We start from the raw sequence: 20,431 nt of genomic DNA, 5'->3' as shown, positions 1-20,431 counted from the left end.
CTGTCCTAAGACTCTTTCCCTCAGAAAGGCCTTCTTGATGACCCATCACTCTCCATCCCTAAACCCACTTTGTTTCCCTTCACAGCCCTTTACACTCTCTGACATAAAACTCTATTCAGTTATTTGTTTATTGTGTGTCCCTCATAGAATGAGAGCTCGGTAAAGGAAGGGAATTTGTTTTGTTCGCCACTGTGAACAGCACCTGCCCCAGTTCCTGCTACAGAGCAGATGTTCAATAAATATTTGTTCATGGTATAAAGAAATGGGCAAAGCACAGTTCCTAAAAGATGCTCTGGCTTATCTTAGGTTTTGGTAAAGAAGAAATACAACTAGTAAACAAAGGCAGGAAATAGTGAGCATCTTTGATCATAAAAGACCTGCATATTGGCCTTGCACGGTGGCTCACACCTGTAATCCCAGCACTTTGGGAGGCCAAGATGGGCAGATCACGTGAGGTCAGGAGTTCAAGACCAGTCTGGCCAAGATGGTGAAACCCTGTCTCTACTAAAAATACCAAAAAAAAAAAAAAAAAATTAGCTGAGCATGGTGGCGCACGCCTGTAGTTCCAGCTACTCTGGAGGCTGAGGCAGGAGAATCGCTTGAGCTCAGGAGGCAGAGGTTGTAGTGAGCTGAGATTGCACCACTGCACTCCAGCCTGGTGACAGCAAGACTCTGTCTCAAAAAAATAAATAAATAAAATAATTAGCCAGGCGTGATGGTGGGCACCTGTAATTCCAGCTACTCGGGAGGCTGAGGCAGGACAATTGCTTGAACCTAGGAGATGGAGGTTGCAGTGAGCCGAGATCCCGCCACTGCACTCTAGCCTGGGTGACAGAGCAGGACTCTGTCTCAAAAAGGACCTGCACAAATTAAAGCAGTCATGAGTACCTTTTTCAATTATTAACAAAATGAAAATGTTAAATTTGGATTTAAGTGTTAAAATGTCCAGTGCTGACAAGAGTATAATAAACTACAAAGGTGCAGTGGCTCGTGCCTTTAATCCCAGCTATTGGGGAGGCTCAGGCAGGAGGATCACTTGAGGCCAGGAGTTTGAGACCAGCCTGGGCAACCTAGCAAAACCCTGTCTTCAAAAATATTTTTTAAAAGTGGCCAGGTGCATGCCTGTAATTCTAGCTACTCAAGAGGCTCAGCCAGGAGGAGAACTTGAGGCCAGAAGTTTAAGGCTACAGTGAGCTATGAATGCACCACTGCCTTCCAGCTTGGGGAACAGAGGGAGCCCTCATCTCTAAAAAAATTAAATAAAGTGGGTTGGGCTCAGTGGCTCACGCCTGTAATCGCAGCACTTTGGGAGGCCGAGGCGGGCGGATCACTTGAGGTCAGGAGTTTGAGACCAGCCTGGCCAACATGGTGAAACCCCATCTCTACTAAAAATACAAAAATTAGCCAGGCATGGTGGCAGGTGCCTGTAGTCTCAGCTACTCAGGAGGCTGAGGCAGGAGAATCTCTTTAACCTGGGAGGTAGAGGTTGCAGTGAACCAAGATCGCCCCAACTGCACTCCAGCACTCCAGCTTGGGTGACAGGGTGAGACTCCATCTCAAAAAAAAAAAAAAAAAAAAAGGAAATAAACCAGTACTATTAAATAGCAGTCTTATAAAATAGTATGATTTTTTTGGAAAGCAGTTGCCCAGGGCTGCCAGGTAACCAGCTCCAGGGAATCATGCACCTTGTGTGGACAACTTTATGAGGTCACATTTGCATTGCATTCAATGTGAATGCTGTAACTGGTCTGATGGCAGCCCTGAAGTTACCAATGTACATCAAATGTCACAAAAATATGTGTGTATGTGCTCCCTTTTGAAAACAAAAAGCTAACAATAAAACCTAAATATCGGCCGGGCGCAGTGGCTCATGCCTGTAATCCCAGCACTTTGGGAGGCCGAGGCAGATGGATCACGAGGTCAGGAGATCGAGACCATCCTGGTCAACATGGTGAAACCCCGCCTCTACTAAAAATACAAAAATTAGCTGGGCGTGGTGGCGTGCACCTGTAGTCCCAGCTACTCAGGAGGCTGAGGCAGGAGAATTGCTTGAACCTGGGAGGCAGAAGTTGCAGTGAGCCAAGATGGCACCACTGCACTCCAGCCTGGGCAACATAGTGAGACTCCATCTCAAAAAAAAAAACAAAAAAAAAACCATGATCATGGAATAATGTTAAGTGAAGAAAAGACATATGCAAAATAAATATGCAAAACAGGATGTATAAAAAACATTTTTTAAATTCTCTGGATGGTAGGATTATAGATGTTTTTACTTTCTTGTCTATCTAAATTTTTTTGAAAAAATACATTTTTCCATTATGCTGCAAAAACCATGTTTCTCATTTTGAGAGAAAAAATTTATCTTCAAATTACATTTTCAAAAAATTGGTAAGTAGAATAATTATGGTATATAGAGTATTATCCCAACTCTCTCTTTTTTTAAGAATGTATTTAGAGGAAAAGGCTGAATGGATAATCACCAAACCATTAACAAAGGTTATCTTGAGACAGTGGTATCGGGGTTGGTTTTAATGTTCCTATCAATATATTTTTCGCTTGTTATTATCATTTATTGAGCCCCTATGACATGCAAAGTGCTCTCCTGGGTGCTTTACACACAGCTGGTGACAAGTAAGATCCCAGCAGCCTCTGAGGTGTGCATTATCGCTGCAAATCCATTTTACAGGTGAGGAAATGGAGACTCAGAGAGGCAAGGCTGCTTGCCCAAAGCCCAGCTCCAGTTTGCTAAGTGACATCTTCAAGTAGACACAGTACTGGCTTTCCTCTGTTTAAGGAGAAGGGATCTATTCATCAGCAAAGGTCCACTATGCTTTTTCCAAGGAGGGCAGCTGTGGGGGAAGAACTTGAGAGGGTGGTTGCAAGCTGCCTTCTATGGGCACCAGGGGTGCGCAAGAGCCTCAGTGCATTAACTTTTCCTAGAGCAACCAAGCTCGGCCCACGTGCAATGAGGAAGAGAAGTCCCAGTCAGCCATTTCCAGAAGGCTTAGAAGGCTAGAGGAAGGAAAATAGAAAAATCCTAGCAAGTGGCACTCTGAGTGAGTTTGGGAGTAGAGTGAGGAATGAGGAACTCAGGGAATGACAATCTGAGCAGCAGAGTGTATGCAGAAACTGCAGAGGCGAGAGAATTTTAAGAAATGTCAGGCTGCCATATGAATTGAGTCTCCCATAACATGAAATTGCCTGTTCACCACCTCTGAGTGTCTGAGTTTCTCTGAAAGTGGCACCACATTGAGAATGAATCATGTAGGGCTCCAAAATATATTTGTGTTATATTTATACCTATTTTTCTTTATTATTTATTTATTTATTTATTTATTTGAGATGGAGTTTTACTCTTGTTGCCCAGGCTGGAGTGCAATGGCGCGATCTTGGCTCACTGCAACCTCCACCTCCCTGGTGCAAGTGATTCTTCTGCCTCAGCCTCCCGAGTAGCTGGGATTACAGGCATGTGCCACCACACCCGACTAATTTTGTATTTTTAGTAGAGATGGGGTTTCTCCACGTTGGTCAGGCTGGTCTCGAACTCCCAACCTCAGGTGATCCAGCCGCCTCGGCCTCCCAAAGTGCCAGGATTACAGATGTTAGCCACCGTACCCAGCCTTTATTTTTCTTTATTTTTAAAAAATTTGCAATGAGCATGTGATTAATGTCATCATGAGGGGGAAAGTACATATAAATCCTTTAGGTGTTTTAGAACAATTGTTTCTTAACATGGAGAATAGCTTGGAGAACAGTTAATAATTTTATCATCCAGGAACCCATGGAGATTGCTCATGTCTTTTTCTTCCAGGGCAGGGTTTGACATAGAAGAGAGTCCCCAATACTGAAAGAGTTTTGCGGACTGCAGGAGGCATGTGGGCTTATGCCCTGTGTGTCTGTGTGTGTCTCAGAGAGAGGGGAGGCATTTATGCCATTCCAATTCAATTTAGTCCATTTGTATCAATTCACCTGGAACTGTGCTTAATCACAGGTTAGGTCTGTCTCCAAGGTGAGAAGGCATTTCCACTCTGCCCAGGCTACCCATCTTCTGTGTCCCACAGAGGACAGACATTTTATGAGGGCAGAAATTCCACCCACTTGGCTCACAAAATCCCCAGCACCAAATATGGCACATGGCACTTATGATGCACTCACTGTAATGTACGTTGAGGAATGAAACAAGGGCTGACACTCTGGAAGTGCATCAGCTTTTCCCCTGAAAGTGCATTGGAATCTTTCATTGCAATTCTCTTTGGTTAGTTGAACTCTAAGTTCATATGGTGTATTAGTCTGTTTTCATGCACTAATAAAGATATACCCAAGACTGGGTAATTTATAAAGAAAAGAGGGTTAATGGACTCACAGTTCCACATGGCTGGGGAGACCTCACAATCATGGTGGAAGGCAAATGAGGAGCAAAGTCACATCTTACATGGCGGCAGGCAAGAGAGAGCATGTGCAAGGGAACTCCCCTTTATAAAAACATTAGCTCTCATGAGACTTATTCACTGTCACAAGAACAGCAAGGGAAAGACCCATTCTCATGATTCAATTACCTCCCATCCAGTCCCTCCCACCACAAGTGGGAATTATGGGAGCTACAATTCAAGATGAGATTTGGGTGGGGACACAGCCAAAGCATATCACATGGGCTCACAAATTCAAAGTAAAAAATCCAGAGATGGCCAGAAAAGGAATCAATGTAATAGAATTATCAATTGGTATAATAAGCAATGAAATATTGGCTCCTCTAATTTTTACTGTTTATTCATTCATATTTTTACCAAGCACATACTATATGCCAGATATTGTGGTAGGGTATTGAAGATATTAATACAAGCCCTTAATCTGGCCATGAAAATGAGATAAATAGAGCATCTCTAGAATTAATCTTACCCATTAATAATAACAAATAGTATCCAGCACTATGTTCCAGGCATTGTTCTGAGTTGTCTCCATGTATTGTTTTATTTATAGTAGCATTATTTTATCTCTATTTTACAGATGAGCAAGCTGAGATTCAGAAAGGTTAAGGAATTTCTTTGTTCATGCTTCCCAGCCAGCCAGGGGTGAAGATCAGGCTTCAATTTCTGCCATCTGATAGCTCCCCTCACCCTCTTAATGGTTCCCAGGGAGTTTCCCCACAAGTGATCCTGAGATCACAGGTCTCCAAATCCCCAGTGATGCTGGATAAAAATGCAGATTTCCAGGCTCGGGGCTGAGGATCAGAATCTCCGGGAGGAAAGTCTGGAAATCACCATTTTTAAGCCACTAACCCAGGGAATTCAGTTGTGCAGTAAAGTTTGTACAAAATAGCACTCAAATATGCTGCCATCCCCCCAACCGTGAGTTGACAAAATCACTAGCATCTACCACATCTCCCACTCTCACTTCCTGCCAACCAATGAGCAGGAGGAAGAAACAGAATAGGAAGAAGGGAAAGGGAAGGGAAGGGAAATGAGGAACTTGCCCCAAATTGGGGTCCATTTTGGTTCAGGGCAGGTCAATGCCCAGCCCTCTGCTCTTCTAGTTCTTGGACTTACAGAACCACTGTCCCCCCAGCTTTTGAAGCAGCTGCTGATGGGCCTGACGAGCCTCAGCAGGAGGCACCCTGAATGGCTGGTGACGTCTGCCCAGCTGGAGCAGTTGAAGCAGCAGCCAAAACCCTGGATGCTCATCCATTCCCACATCAGAACACAGCTGCTCTGGGTCATCGCCCAGTGAGCAGAGTCCATCATCTGCAGACAGGGAAGATTCAGACAAAAGGACTCATAGCAGGAAGGAGAAGGAGAGATGACAGCCCTGCCTCCAAACAGGCTACACAATGCTAGAATAGGGATGGAAAGCTACATGCCATGGGAAGTGGTGTGCGGATGGGGTCTGCAGGGTCCTCGAGGGGAAATCCACCACTGGTTCTCACCAGCAAAGCATGTGGCCACTGTGAGTCTCAGCCTTCTCATTTGTAAAAGGAAAATAGCCATTATTGTAGGAAGGCTATGAATACTGCTGCCTGTGATTTATTGAACATTTTTTGTATGTCAGACACTGTCTTGAGTCAATCGTTCAATCTTCATAACAAATATCTATTAAATCATTCTGATCCCCATTTGACAGACGGAAATGAGTCTTAGGTTAAGAAACTTGCCCAGGCTGGGTGCAGTGGCTCACACCTGTAATCCCAGCCCTTTGGGAGGCCGAGGCGATTGGATCACTTGAGGTCAGGAATTTGGGACCAGCCGGGCCAATTTGGTGAAACCCGTCTCTACTAAAAATGCAAACATTAGCTGGTTGTGGTGGTGCATACCTGTAATTCCAGCTACTTGGGAGGCTGAGGCACGACAATTGCTTGTGATTGGGAGGTGGAGTTTGCAGTGAGCCTAGATCATGCCACTGCACTCCAGCCTGGGCAACAGAGCAAGACTCTGTCTCAGAAAAAAAAAAAGAAAGAAAGAAGAAGGAAGGAAGGAAGGAAGGAAAAGAAAGAAAGAAAGAGAGAGAGAAAGAAACAAAGGAGGAAGGGAAGGAGGGAGGGAAGAAAGGAAAGAAAGAAAGAAAGAAAGAAAGAAAGAAAGAAAGAAAGAAAGAAAGAAAGAAAGAAAGAAAGAAAGGAAAGAGAAAGAAAGAAAGACAGAAAGAAAGAAAAGAAAAGAAAGAAAGAGAAAGGAAGGAGGAAGGGAGGGAGGGAGGGAAGAAAGGAAAGAAATGAAGAAAGAAAGAAAGAAAAAGAAAGAAAGAGAAAGAAAGAAAGAAAGAAAACTAACTTGCCCAGTATTTCCTAGCAGGTAACCAGTGAAGCCAGGATTTGATCCCAAGTCTGTCTGATGCCAAAGCCTGTCCTCCTAATAACATCCACAGCTTCTCCAGTGTCCCTTCCCCCTCTTGTTTCTGTGACTAAATGCCCCAAACCATGTGGTCTTCATGGTTTCAAAGAAAAGAGGCACCACTGTTTTTCCAGCCCCACATTGACAGTAAAAATGCATTAGTTCCTCTGTGTCTGGCACAGACTCAGCAAGATGTAGCACGCAGCTCTGCCAGTGGAAGCATTGTCAGTACACAAGGAGCCCCACGGGTATCTAGCAAATGGACCAAGTCTCAGCACAGCCAAGCAGCGCGTCAGAAACGCAGGTTCCACAGCCATTGTCGTCTGCTTTCCAAAGGGTCTGAACTGAGGACATAATCTGTGCAATGGAGGTTGAAGGGCTTTCCAGCACCACAGAGCTTCATGGAACACCCAGGACCCTGAGATGGCCCCCCTCTCTGATCTCACGTCCTGCTGTTTGCCTCTCACTCACTCCTACTTCTATCTATTTGTACCTCAATGGGGCCACACTCATTCCCACCTCAGGGCCTTTGCACTTGCTGTTACCTCTGCTAAAAATACTCCTCCATTTGCCTGGGAGAAGCTGTCCCTGGATCTTCAAAAGACTTTTTCCTTCTTGTGGTTCAGGTCTCAGATCACAGTCCCCTCCTTAAGAGACCTCTCCTGACTACCCCTTCTAAATCAGCAGCCCCAGGCCAGGTGCAGTGGCTCACGCCTGTAATCCCAACACTGGGAGGCCGAGGCAGGAGGATTGCTTGAGCTCAGGAGCTTGAGACCAGCCTGGGCAACATAGCGAGACCTCCTCTCTTCTAAAACTAAAAAAATCAGCTGGGCTTAGTGGTGTGGGCCTGTAGTCCCAGCTACTCAGGAGGCTAAAGTAGGAGGATTGCTTGAGCCAGGGAGATCAAGGCTGCAGTGAGCCATGATCTCACCACTCCACTGCAGCCTGGGGAACAGAGCAAGACCCTGCCCCCACCCCTCAAAAAATCAGCCCCTAATCTGTTTGTATACATCACATCTCCCTGCTTTACTTCCTTTGTAGTACTTACTACCTGAAATAATTCTGCTCATTATTTGCTGACATGCTAGAAAAGCGCCTGGCAAATGACTGACTCTCAATGAAGATGTGCTGAACGCAAGACTTCATGAATGAAGAGGAAATCTTACTAACATCTTTTGTAATAAGGACCCAGGTACCTATGTTCAAAAGTGCCTCAATCATTCTAGTTAACAAGGGCAGAGACCACGAGAAAAAAACACTGTGTTTAGTAGCAACTTAACAGCCAGCCAGCAGTTCTATCCACACACACACCACCGGGCATGGTTCCAAAGCTAAAAAGGCACTAATTGCTTTTCTATAAGGAGGTAGAACACAGTCCCTCCGTGTTCTTTAGGCCTGATGGTCTGCATTATCGGATCTGTTACCATGTTAATTGCTCCTGTCTCACACAGCCGGTTTGGGCTTTCTTCTGCATATGTCTGGGATGGTGACGGGTTCCTATACAGGGGAGTACTGGGGAAGCCTGTGTGTGTGTGTGTGTCCGTGCATGTGTACACATGTGTGTATAAAAGCAGCCACACTCTGAGAATGGTTAACGGGTAGCCAGGCTGTCTGTACTCAGGGCCCTAAGACTGGCCCAGGAAAGGACCGGGGGGTGGTGGGGCGGGGGTGAAGGTGGAGCGGGCTTGGCTTGCGCTCACTGCCTTTTCCACAACAGGAGTGCAAATGCTTGCCCAGCTGGAGTGAGTGTGGTGAACTCAAGTCGCCTTTAGGAATGGCTGAAAAAGCCCACACCTGGAAATTACTCCCTCCCTGCTCCTCCACGGCAGGTTGCATCTGGGAGACGCTTCGGTCATTAGAGGAATGAGCCGGGAGTGAGCAATTCACCAGCTCTCCAGCATTTGGTGGAAAGCAGCAGGCAAGGATGGATGTGGTTGACAGCCTTCTTGTGAATGGAAGCAACATCACTCCTCCCTGCGAACTCGGGCTCGAAAATGAGACGCTTTTCTGCTTGGATCAGCCCCGTCCTTCCAAAGGTAAGTGTCGGAAGCTGTTATTTTAATTCAGGAAACTATTGAGTTGTGGGAGAAATCAGCAAAGGCAAGGCTGATAAAAAATATATATAACCAAGTCATTGTGAGACAAGGCTGGATAAAGTCATATGTTCAGAAGTTTGGAGAAGAGATTAAAAAGCAGAATAGAGTCAAATATTCTTATTGTTCCCCATGGGAGAGTTGGGCATTCATGAACAGGACTTGGGGGAACAAAAGCAGGGGAGGAAAAACTGAGTGAAGCAAGAGGGAGTACAAGTGTCAAAGCCTGAACTTACAAGCACAGCAGAAAAGGTGTTGTCACCATGCAGCTGTTTTCTTTTCTTGGGGGGAAACCCAGCATGAAGTGATTAAAGTGAAATAATGCTTAGCAGCCAGGAAAGAAAGTCATCACTGTTCACTTGAGGAGCTTTGTTCTTAAGAAAAAGTGGTTCCCTGAGTGATCCTCTAACAAACCAACCTTCTAAAAACAAAATAATTCAGTCTCTGCTTTCCTCAATTTGTTTCTGCAAAATGTTGTCGTGATAGGAGTCGTGGGTCCAGTGATGTACACCCCGGTGGGGGGTAAATCAGCAGGAATTCACCCTTGGCTTCGGTTTTAGCATTCCGTTCTCATCACCTCCATCCCTCCGTCTTGCTCCTGTTACTCTCTGCAGAGTGGCAGCCAGCAGTGCAGATTCTCTTGTACTCCTTGATATTCCTGCTCAGCGTGCTGGGAAACACGCTGGTCATCACCGTGCTGATTCGGAACAAGCGGATGCGGACGGTCACCAACATCTTCCTCCTCTCCCTGGCTGTCAGCGACCTCATGCTCTGTCTCTTCTGCATGCCGTTCAACCTCATCCCCAATCTGCTCAAGGATTTCATCTTCGGGAGCGCGGTTTGCAAGACCACCACCTACTTCATGGGTAAGTTGCTGCTGGTGACTCTTTCTGGAGCTTGCCCCAGACCCCACTCAGCCCCACACCTTCCCAAACCTCTGACAATCACAGCAAAGGAGCCCTGCTGAGGGCTGAATCACAGAACATCAGGCTGTGCATGGCTGTGTGCAAGGACATTGGTGCTGGCTTGACAATCATCCTTATACGTTCCCCACAAGTCGGTCCCCATCATCCATGTCGGAGGTCAGTTTCTAAGAGTAAAATAAATTGATAGGAAAACACAGGGGCAGTTGATTTTGCTTACTTCTATTTGAAGGGAAGAGGGACTTGCTTGCTTCTGTTTGAAGTCAAAAGTGACTTTAAGTTGCTCTATCCCTTTCTGGAAGCTGTTGACTGTGTCCTGATCTATACCCAACTTGAGTCCTGGCTTCTAGGGAGGGTGAGGACGATGGAGGAGGGTTCTTTGCAGTTGTTCCTTTTGTTTTCTTAGGGAACAGCGGCTATTTGAAAACCAGTTCTATCACAGTTCCAGATTCTCTTCTCAGGATTCACTTCCCAGCCTGTTCTCCCCAAAGCTGGGGCCATCTCTGGCAGAAAGAGAGAGAGGTCTCTGCCCCTAGATGAGAAGTTGAATTTGCTCCTGGGGACTATGGGGTCGCTAAGCTGACCCTGATTGGCTGAGATATGTAGCTCTTTGCTTATGCCAAACAAAAATGATGATAATGAAAATCGTAAGAGCTAAATTTTTTTACTGCTTTTATGCACCCGATGTGGTACTAAGTGCTTTGCCTTCCATGATCTTACCTTATCTCCCAACCACTCTATGAAGTAAATGCAATGATTCTTCCTTGTCTCACTAAGGAGGAAACAGAGGCACAGAGAGGTCCACAATGTGCCTAAAACCACACAGATGGTAAGCGACAGAGCTGGGATTTGAGTCCAGATTAGTAGCCACACAGTGGTGAGCATGCTACTTCACTTTGCCAACTGCTGTGGTTCTCTTGAAGTTGAACAAAAACACATTTCTTGGTCCCCTCTGGGTGCCAGATTGCCTAGTCCCTTGCCCTTTCTGAGAATTAGTTGGGAGAAGGGCAGAGATGGGAAATAAGAAGGGAGTTATTTCTTGTTCTGACCCAAGCCTTGCAGAATATGCAGAACTGAGTTAGGCTAGGGCAGTCTTTAATGACCAGAAAGCTTTAAAAGTCTTCATTTTCCCCAATTGAGGAAGTGGGATTCTGCACTCACAAAATGATGGTGAATTACTGACCCTCATGCCACCAAAAACCAAGAATGTGTCAATCCATGTCCAAGTCCTCTGCAAAAAAAAAAAAAAAAAAAAAAAAAAAAAAAAAAAGGCAAAACTTACAAAGGAAAAAGATCATTGTTAAATAAGGAAGCAATAATAATAACTAGCACTGTAGACATCCGAGGCCCATCCATATATACCTTCTGGTAATACTATTTGGGAACCTTAACCAGAGAATGTGAACCGAGATTTTAAATGAGTGTTTTCATGGTGGGAAAACATGGTGAGTGCCACAGAGTTGTTCAGTTTGAAATGTTTAATTTTATGTTATGTAAATTTCAACTGCATAAAAAATATTTTATTGGGTAAAAGAAAAGCAACATCATTCTGAAAGGATTTGCAATAGCATAATAATTTTGTTGGATTTTTAATTCCAATAATTTAGGCTCTTCTCTTAATTTTGCAGTCTCCTCAATACTAATAATTAACATTCATTAGCTCCTAATTTGTAGCAAAAAGAAAAAGAATGCTTGCCTGCCAGTGAGTTTATAGTTATTGACGATCCATTACGCAGAACTGAGTCTTAGAGAGTTTTGGGCTATACTCTTGACTCTAAATGTCATCAACTCTTTAGGGTAAAATCCAGTAAAACACAGCAAATCCTATCCCCAGAACATGAGTTTTTAGTTAATGGTTTGGGGGTCATAGACTTTTTTAAGACTCTAAGGAAAGCTAGAGCTAGGCTCCCTAGAAAAATGACATTTTTGGATATAGTTTCAGAGCATTAATTTATATCCATAAGAATAAGGAGAATCTAAGGATCCCAGTTTCAGGACCTCTGCTCCCAAATTTATATTAATTCTGAGGTTTAAGAAATCTTGGTAAGAGATATTCAGAAGAATTGACAGAATTTATAGCAGAAGGACTCTACAGGGAATTTTAAGGGACTAATAGGACATTTTAATAAGTATGCATATACAAATACAAAAATAATGGAAGTTAAGCTTTTTGGGCAATGACAAAGCACATGATTTTATTTATTTTTTATTTTAATTTTTTTTTCCATAGGCCATCTAAGACCAAGAAGTACATGATTTATTTTATTTTATTTTTGAGATGGAGTGCCGCTCTGTCACCCAGGCTGGGGTGCAGTGGTGCGATCTTGGCTCACTACAACCTTGGCCTCCTAGGTTCCAGCGATTCTTCTGCCTCAGCCTTCCAAGTACCTGGGATTACAGGCATGTGCAGCCATGCCTGGTTAATTTTTGTATTTGTAGTAGAGATGGGGTTTCACCATGTTGGCCAGGCTGGTCTCAAACTCCTGACCTCAAGTGATCTGCCTGCCTCGGACTCCCAAAGCGTTGGTATTAATGGCATGAGCCACCGCACCAAGCCAAGAAATACATGATTTTAAATGAGGTGCATTTGATATCTTCCTCACCGTAATGGTGATGCTTGCTCATTCTACAAAATACAGTAAAACAAAAACAATAAGACAGGAGACTTTAGTCCCCCACCCAGAGAAATCTTTAGTTACTGTATGGGGCATTTTCCCTCATCTTTTTTACTACTTATTTTTTCAAAAAGCTGCATTTTGAAATATAGATTGTTTCACTATTAAGAACAGTATGTACTAAAATTTTTAGAAAAAACCTTCATGCCTCCGGCTCAGATCACAGTGACCTTTCAGGGTCACAGAGCCCTTGACAATCTTGGGTTTTTAAAATCATCTTAACTATGCAGACCATACTCAAAATTAGAGCTTTTCTTCAGATTTTAGAGAAACCTCTTCTGTGGGGGCAAGAACAAATTTCATCCCCTTGGTTATTAATTAATGAGCACCTTGAGGCTAAGCAGGTGTTAGGTGGTAATCAAAGCTCAATAAACTTATTAAAAATTGGCAATGAGATGTATTTACAAATCCATTTCTTTAACTGCCTTAAACCCTTTCTGAAACAAAGCTGAGAATAAATCATCTTTTAAAAATATACATACACAATATTTCTTTACCTTCCAAGCGTTTTCCTTTGATATCAAACCTGTGCAGATCAGATATATTCAAGCTAATGTGCAAATAAACTTTGGATTTCAGAGTCAACATAACCGGCTTCTTTGTTCCTTTCCCAGGCACCTCTGTGAGTGTATCTACCTTTAATCTGGTAGCCATATCTCTAGAGAGATATGGTGCGATTTGCAAACCCTTACAGTCCCGGGTCTGGCAAACAAAATCCCATGCTTTGAAGGTGATTGCTGCTACCTGGTGCCTTTCCTTTACCATCATGACTCCGTACCCCATTTATAGCAACTTGGTGCCTTTTACCAAAAATAATAACCAGACCGCGAATATGTGCCGCTTTCTACTGCCAAATGATGTTATGCAGCAGTCCTGGTAAGGTTGCATTGTTTATCTTTAAAAATACAACTTGATGTAATTTTGCAATATTATGAAAAACTGAGATGCCTTGCCCAGAGTGGTTGGGGGATCAGTTTCCTGGAGACGTTTTGAGAAGGTCTTTCTAGCCTTGTTCTAGGATAATCACAATAGCAAACACTTAGCTGGTGAGCTCTGTTTTAAATGCCATGCATATATTCATTCAATCAATCCTCTGAAAACACTCTAAGATAGGTGTTATTATTATTGTGTCCGTTTTGCAGTTGAGGAAACTGAGACTTGGAAAGGTTAAGTTTCCCAGTTCACAAACCTAAGGAAGAGGCAGAGGCTCTGTGCTTAATCATTATGCAGTATGCTTCTAAATGCTGTAGTGGAGGGTTAGGCTGATTAATTGTAGAGCTATGATTTTCTTTCTTTTCTTTTTTTTTTTGAGACAGAATTTTGCTCTTGTTGCCCAGGCTGGAGTGCAATGGTGTGATCTCGGCTCACCACAACCTCTGCCTCCTGGGTTCAAGCAATTCTTCTGCCTCAGCCTCCTGAGTAGCTGGGATTACAAGGCATGCGCCACCATACCCGCCTAATTTTTTTGTATTTTTAATAGAGGTGGGGTTTCTCCATGTTGGTCAGGCTGGTTTCGAACTCCTGACCTCAGGTCATCCACCCGCCTCGACCTCCCAAAGTACTGGGATTACAGGCATGAGCCACCACGCCTGGCCTTCTTTTATTTAATAAAATTTTTACTTTAAAATAGAGATTGGGTCTCACTATATTGCCTCGGCTGGTCTTGAATTCTTAGGCTCAAGTGATCCTCCCGCCTTGGCCTCCCAAAGTGCTAGAATTACAGGCATGAGCCACTGCACCTGGCAATGATTTTCTAACGAATTAAGACAGAGAAGGGAATGAGTCCCAAATCCCACATGGTTTTTCTTAGAGCTGCAGCAGCTCTGGTACTTACCCAGAGCATTTTACCAGAAATAGAAACGCAAGATTCTAATACTGGTTCCTTTGCTTACTAACTAGGCACCTTGGGCAAATTCACATAGGCTCTCTGAATGTCAGGTTCCTTATCTCTATAAGGAGTTAAAAATGTGGATATTTTAAAAATCTACCTCATTGGGTGGCTGTAAGATACGAAGGAGAATATGTTCATAAAAATGTCATTATAAAAAAGGCTACACAAATTGCAAGGTATTATATTTACCAATTCCAGGGATGTTTTAGAAGCAGGGAACTAGACATTGAGTAACAGCCCCAAACTGAGATCATCTCTGCTTTTTTTGCTTTCCTCCTTTCATTTCAACGAAGTAGCACACACACAAAGGAATTACGTTGCAAATGAGAGGAATATTTCCAAGGCTTGAAAAGGAATCTTATCAAAACATGTCAAATTGAAACGAGAAATGGCCCAGCCACCATGAGCCTCTGACAATTTTATGGCCTAATCGTGTAACCTCACACATGCCAGACTGCAGAAGTGATTTAGGGGCCAGACTCATAAAGAAGGAGGCTGTGATTCTTCAGGAATCAAAGATGTTTAGAGAAAGCATAGCTCTACCCAGCCAGGCACTAGAATGGTGATGCCACTATGCTAGCCTCAGGGGGTCATGGAGAATGGACGCCCATGTAAATGTTTGAGCTGCTTATGGGTTGGAAACAGCCAGGATGGCATGTTTTGTAAGACCCAGAAAGTTTTCCATTGTCCCTGCCTAAGCATTTGATTACTCTGTTGTTTGGCAAATGGTATACCATGATGCTTAAAAGCATAGCTTCTAGGTTCTGGAATCATATTTTGGATGTTCAAATTCCACCTCTGCTACCAGCTGTGTGACTTTGGAGAAATTATTTAATCTCTTTAAGTCTCAGTTTCCTCCTCTCTGCTGTAGGTATTAAGACAATAGCACTTACCTCAATGGTTATTATGAGAGTTAAATGTAACGATGTATGTAAAATGCTTAGCCTATATGTAGCACATAGAAATTCTCCATGTATGTAAGTAATTTTTAAGGGTTTTTAAAACAGCTTTATTGAAATGCTATTCACATACTCTCATTTTTTAAAGCTTACATTCTTTTTAATACATAGACTTCTTTCAAGCACAGAATTATGCCAAACTTTTCCAATTAAACTAGTCCTTCATCAGAGACTTCATCTAAAAAAAGAAAAGAAGTAAACAACTTATAATGACTGAATCGCCGGACATGAAGTTGCCAAGGATATTAAATACTAGTAATTAATGTGTTTGCTCAGGCCAGTAAAAATAAACATAAACCCTATTCATTCCTTCCCATTTGAGTTTGAAGGCCTAAAGTTGCTGGTTATTGGATTTCTTTTGATTTCATTAGGCACACGTTCCTGTTACTCATCCTCTTTCTTATTCCTGGAATTGTGATGATGGTGGCATATGGATTAATCTCTTTGGAACTCTACCAGGGAATAAAATTTGAGGCTAGCCAGAAGAAGTCTGCTAAAGGTAACTATCTTGTAGCTGTGTGTTTATGCCAAATGAGCACAAAAGCTTGTTTTCTGTCATTTAAATAGATATACCCAGAGTGTACGTAAAGTTTGTTGGAAAATTTTTTAAGTATTCTTATGAGACTCTGTGTCAAGAAGCACAGTCATAGGCCCAGTATTTCATTTTCTTATCTGTAAAATGGGGAAATCATTCCTTTCAAAAGCATTCTGAGTGGAGTAATGTAACCCACATATAACCCAATAACAAGCCAAGGCCTCTTCTGTGCCAACTGTTCTGTAGTGCTGTATTCAAACAGACCCCCTTCCACAACCAGAGCTACTTGTAATTCCAGCCTGTTTTGTGTCTCTCCAAAGGCACTGGAAGGGATTTGATTCCTAACCCACAGCTGGCTTTTTGTTGTCTCCTCCTCAACCTCTCTCATCCTTTTTATTTTCACCCTGCAGTGGCCACAAGGCCTCACTCCTTTTCCATTCATTACAATCCACTGTCCATGAAAAGTGACCTTGACACCCTTGTTGACATAGCTTTTCCCTTCTCACTCCACGCCCTAACTCAGCTCTCTACTACATAGATAACTGAGTCTCTCTAGCTTCTTTGGTTTTCATGGGATTTTTTCTTCTTATCCAGATTCCTCATCATAAAAGCAATCTGGAATCTTACCCAGCAAGCAGGAACCTTCCCTCTGGGGAGCTAATGAAGGGAAGGAGAAGAGTGTGAATATTCATTCTTTAATATTTTTTTTCTTGTAACCTACATACATAAGATATTGTTTTTATTATATATTTTATTTATTTTAAGCAGCTTTTCATTGAAAGGAAGAACTAGTATAGATCAATGCTTACCCATATTAGTGTAAGGCCAGGTTGTCTGCCATTTCTCAGTTCCTGTTTGGTTTGGCCTTCTTGATAGAGGGGAGTGGGGGCTCCATGCCTTCTAGCGGGCATGACCCATCCCCAACAATGAGTGATGTCTCTTGCCCACCCAGAAAGGAAACCCAGCACCACCAGCAGCGGCAAATATGAGGACAGCGATGGGTGTTACCTGCAGAAGACCAGGCCCCCGAGGAAGCTGGAGCTCCGGCAGCTGTCCACCGGCAGCAGCAGCAGGGCCAACCGCATCCGGAGCAGCAGCTCCGCAGCCAACCTGATGGCCAAGAAGAGGGTGATCCGCATGCTCATCGTCATCGTGGTCCTCTTCTTCCTGTGCTGGATGCCCATCTTCAGCGCCAACGCCTGGCGGGCCTACGACACCGCCTCCGCAGAGCGCCGCCTCTCAGGGACCCCCATTTCCTTCATCCTCCTCCTGTCCTACACCTCCTCCTGCGTCAACCCCATCATCTACTGCTTCATGAACAAACGCTTCCGCCTCGGCTTCATGGCCACCTTCCCCTGCTGCCCCAATCCTGGTCCCCCAGGGGCGAGGGGAGAGGTGGGGGAGGAGGAGGAAGGCAGGACCACAGGAGCCTCTCTGTCCAGGTTCTCGTACAGCCATATGAGTGCCTCAGCGCCACCCCAGTGAGCTGTCCCCTGATCCTCCACTGCAGAAGGAAGGCGGGGAGGAGGCAGAGGAGGAAGAACAGAAGAAGAGATGAGGAAGAGAAGGAAGCAGAGGTGATAGAGAAGGAAGGCTCCATCTCCAGTGGGAACTCTTCAAGATCTGCTTTTCATCCTTCATCTGGATTCCAGAGCACTGCTCCAGTGGGGCCATGACTTGGTTTCTAGGCAGTTCAAAGCAGGATATGTTAAGTAACACTCACCATCAGAAAAACCTCAGCAGGCCAGAGACGGGAGTCCAGCAGGGCTCATGCTGCAAATGGAGTTGCCAAACACATGTTCAAAACGGAGATGTGGGGCCTACTGAGCTTTCAAACCTTCTAGAACATCTAAGGTGGGCTCTCACTCTTCCTGTGACACATTTCCATGCTCTGCTTTTTCTGCTCATGCAGAATTGTGGCGGCTGCTCTGCCTGCAGGGAGCCCATCACCCTATCATGTATCCGCTGTAGTCTTCCACCTCATTGTGACCACAAAGGGAACAGGAAGCAAACCCTCTCTGGCCATTTTGTCCTGAGTATGACAGCAGCCTGATTTCTTCATCTTGAGGTTGGCCAAGAACATTCGGAGACATAAGCTAGTTGACATCAGAATAGCATAAGCAATGTCTGAAAGATGGAAGTTTGAACTTAATACTTCTTTTCTTTTTCTTTTTCTTTTTTTGTTTTTTTTTTTTTTTTTTTTTGAGACTGGGTCTGGCTCTGTCACCCAGGCTGAAATGCAGTGGTGGCATCTCAGCTTATTACAAACTCTGCCTCCTGGACTCAGGTGATCCTCCCACCTCAGCCTCCATAGTAGCTGGGATTACAGGCATGTGCTACCATCTGGCTAGCTGTTTGTTTGTTTGTTTGTTTGTTTGTTTGTTTGTTTGTTTGTTTATTTCGTAGAGATGGGGTTTCACTATGTTGCCCAGGTTGGTCTCAAACTCCTGGGCTCAAGTGATCCTCCCACCTTGGCCTCCCAAAGTGCTGGGATTAAAGGCATGAGCCACCACACCCAGCCTTGAATTTAGCATTTCTAAAGAGAAAAGAGTACAGGGCAAATAGCTGGATGGAATGCTATCTTACTTTAAGGAATGTTAAGTGGCAGAAGGTGCATGGGAATATTTTTTCTATTTTAATGATATATATATTACTTAATTTCTCCTTTATATGGTGATATTAAACCTCACGACTTCTTTGCCTCAACTCAATTTCTCATATTCATCTACATTTCCTTCTTCCCAGAAAAGATCTCCAGGAACAAAGGAGCATTGTAAGTTACATCTACCTGGCCAAAGGTAGAAACACGTATAATCAGGCCCAGAATTAAAACTGGCATACTTGGACTCAGTTAACAAATAGCTTTTGAATGTCAAAGCTGTCCATGCCTTTAAATGCAATCTATAGGCTTGCTAATAATTTGCTAACTTTATGTATAAATGTAAACCCAAACATAAATTATGTTCTTTACATATAAATATACTCTTTGGTGTTCTTTAAAAAAAAGAATAGTTATTGGGTATAGGAATTCAGCTAGTATTATAATTTTACATTCCTTCATGACAAAGTTTCATGCGAACTTCATTTCTTAGCAAAATTAGTGTTGAAATATCTCTCCTCTGATTTAGAAATCTCAAATAAGATACAAGCTGTACACTCAGATACCAGGAAGTGCATTTCTAGAATAGTATGTATCAGTTCAGTCTACCAACACTTCTTTCTTACTTTTTTTTAGAGCAACATTGTCCTGTCCGCTTACACACATTAACATGAACATATTTGACAGAAGCGAGTTTGCCTGCTAGTGTGGGAAGCAAACAGGAAACAAACAAACAAACAAAACCACCGTTCATAGTTTCATGCCTATAGGCATCAGGGAAGTGAGCTTTGCTTTTTCTTGTTTCCATGGGGTTATGGCCGTCCATTGATCCAGGCCTGATGTTCTGTGTGGCACACAAGGATTTCAATTCTCCAAAAAATTCTATGTGGAAAGGGGAAAAGGAAAGAGAGTCACAAGAGGTGATGATGAATAGCATAACAGATATGTAATGGGACAAGATGTGAGTGTCACATTTTTGGAGGGGGGGATTGTCACATGCTAACAGAAGAAATTATTGAGTGTGTGACTAGTACAGGGGACATTTCAAGCCAGACTCTTCCTCAGACTGCAATCTAATTTTACTATCTGTCACTAGCCACCTCAGTCAAAGATTTCAAGGTAAAAAATTCAACTGACTCAAACACGCACTGCTAAAATGGTGACAAGAAAGGGTGTAAGAAATGAAAATCTCTCCAATATTTGAGTAAATCCTACATTATCTACAATTTTCCTGCCAGAAGAATAAGTTCTTCTTTCTAGCAGTGTTAGCATTTAAATGAAGATAAATTAGGCCCCCCGTTATTGGGAAGCTCTGGAAGTTCCAAAGGCCTGTTAACCTAAAAATAGCTGCTAAATTCTAACTTCAGATCAGCAATGAATAGCTTTTAGGATGACCACATCTCATGCACTAAAATACATCCTGTATTTTATCTGGCAACCCTACTTTAAAATATTTTTAAAGCACATAAAAAAAGTTACAAAATTTTTAAAAGCACATAAAAACAAAAACCATTTCCCAGATACAGAGTGGTAAAATGCCTCTATTCACTAAATTTATTGTAAAGTCTTTCACATATGGAAGCTTGTTTTAAAAAGAATTTTAAAAGGCATTAACTTCTAGAATCTTTGTCCTTAAGAGGGTCTGATTTTACTCTTTTTTTAAAAATTGACATAATTCTATTGTAGTACTTTGTTAATTGCCTTTATATCATGCTAAAGTAGAATGCTAATTTGAGTTTGAAATACAATGGCTAATAGAGCTAAGAAAACACATTCATCATCATTCTCTGGTATTTTCTAGTGTCTTCTGGTAGCTCCCACTCATCCCCAGAGTAGCCAGGTAGAACCTGAACCCTGGGATGGAGACTTGTATCTTTGCTCTTCAATTAAAATGCGTGTCTCAGTGGCTTCTTGTACCCCAGCTCCTGTGGGAAT

General features: G+C 43.2%; 1 protein-coding gene across 1 annotated transcript; it reads left to right on the top strand.

Moving 5' to 3' along the window:
* The first annotated feature begins 8,665 nt into the window (after window positions 1-8,665).
* Window positions 8,666-18,779, top strand: CCKAR (cholecystokinin A receptor). The gene is made up of 5 exons (XM_002814651.4): window positions 8,666-8,857; window positions 9,529-9,780; window positions 13,127-13,388; window positions 15,734-15,861; window positions 16,850-18,779. Exons 1-5 carry the CDS (start codon window positions 8,746-8,748, stop codon window positions 17,380-17,382), a joined length of 1,287 nt encoding a protein of 428 aa, XP_002814697.1. The 5' UTR covers window positions 8,666-8,745; the 3' UTR covers window positions 17,383-18,779.
* The last annotated feature ends 1,652 nt before the right edge of the window (window positions 18,780-20,431 follow it).

The sequence above is a fragment of the Pongo abelii genome, chromosome 3 (genome assembly GCF_028885655.2).
Source record: "Pongo abelii isolate AG06213 chromosome 3, NHGRI_mPonAbe1-v2.0_pri, whole genome shotgun sequence".
NCBI classification, from domain to species: Eukaryota; Metazoa; Chordata; class Mammalia; order Primates; family Hominidae; genus Pongo; species Pongo abelii.
The sequence above is the reverse complement of the archived record's forward strand: the minus strand, read 5'-3'. Positions and strand labels throughout refer to the sequence as shown.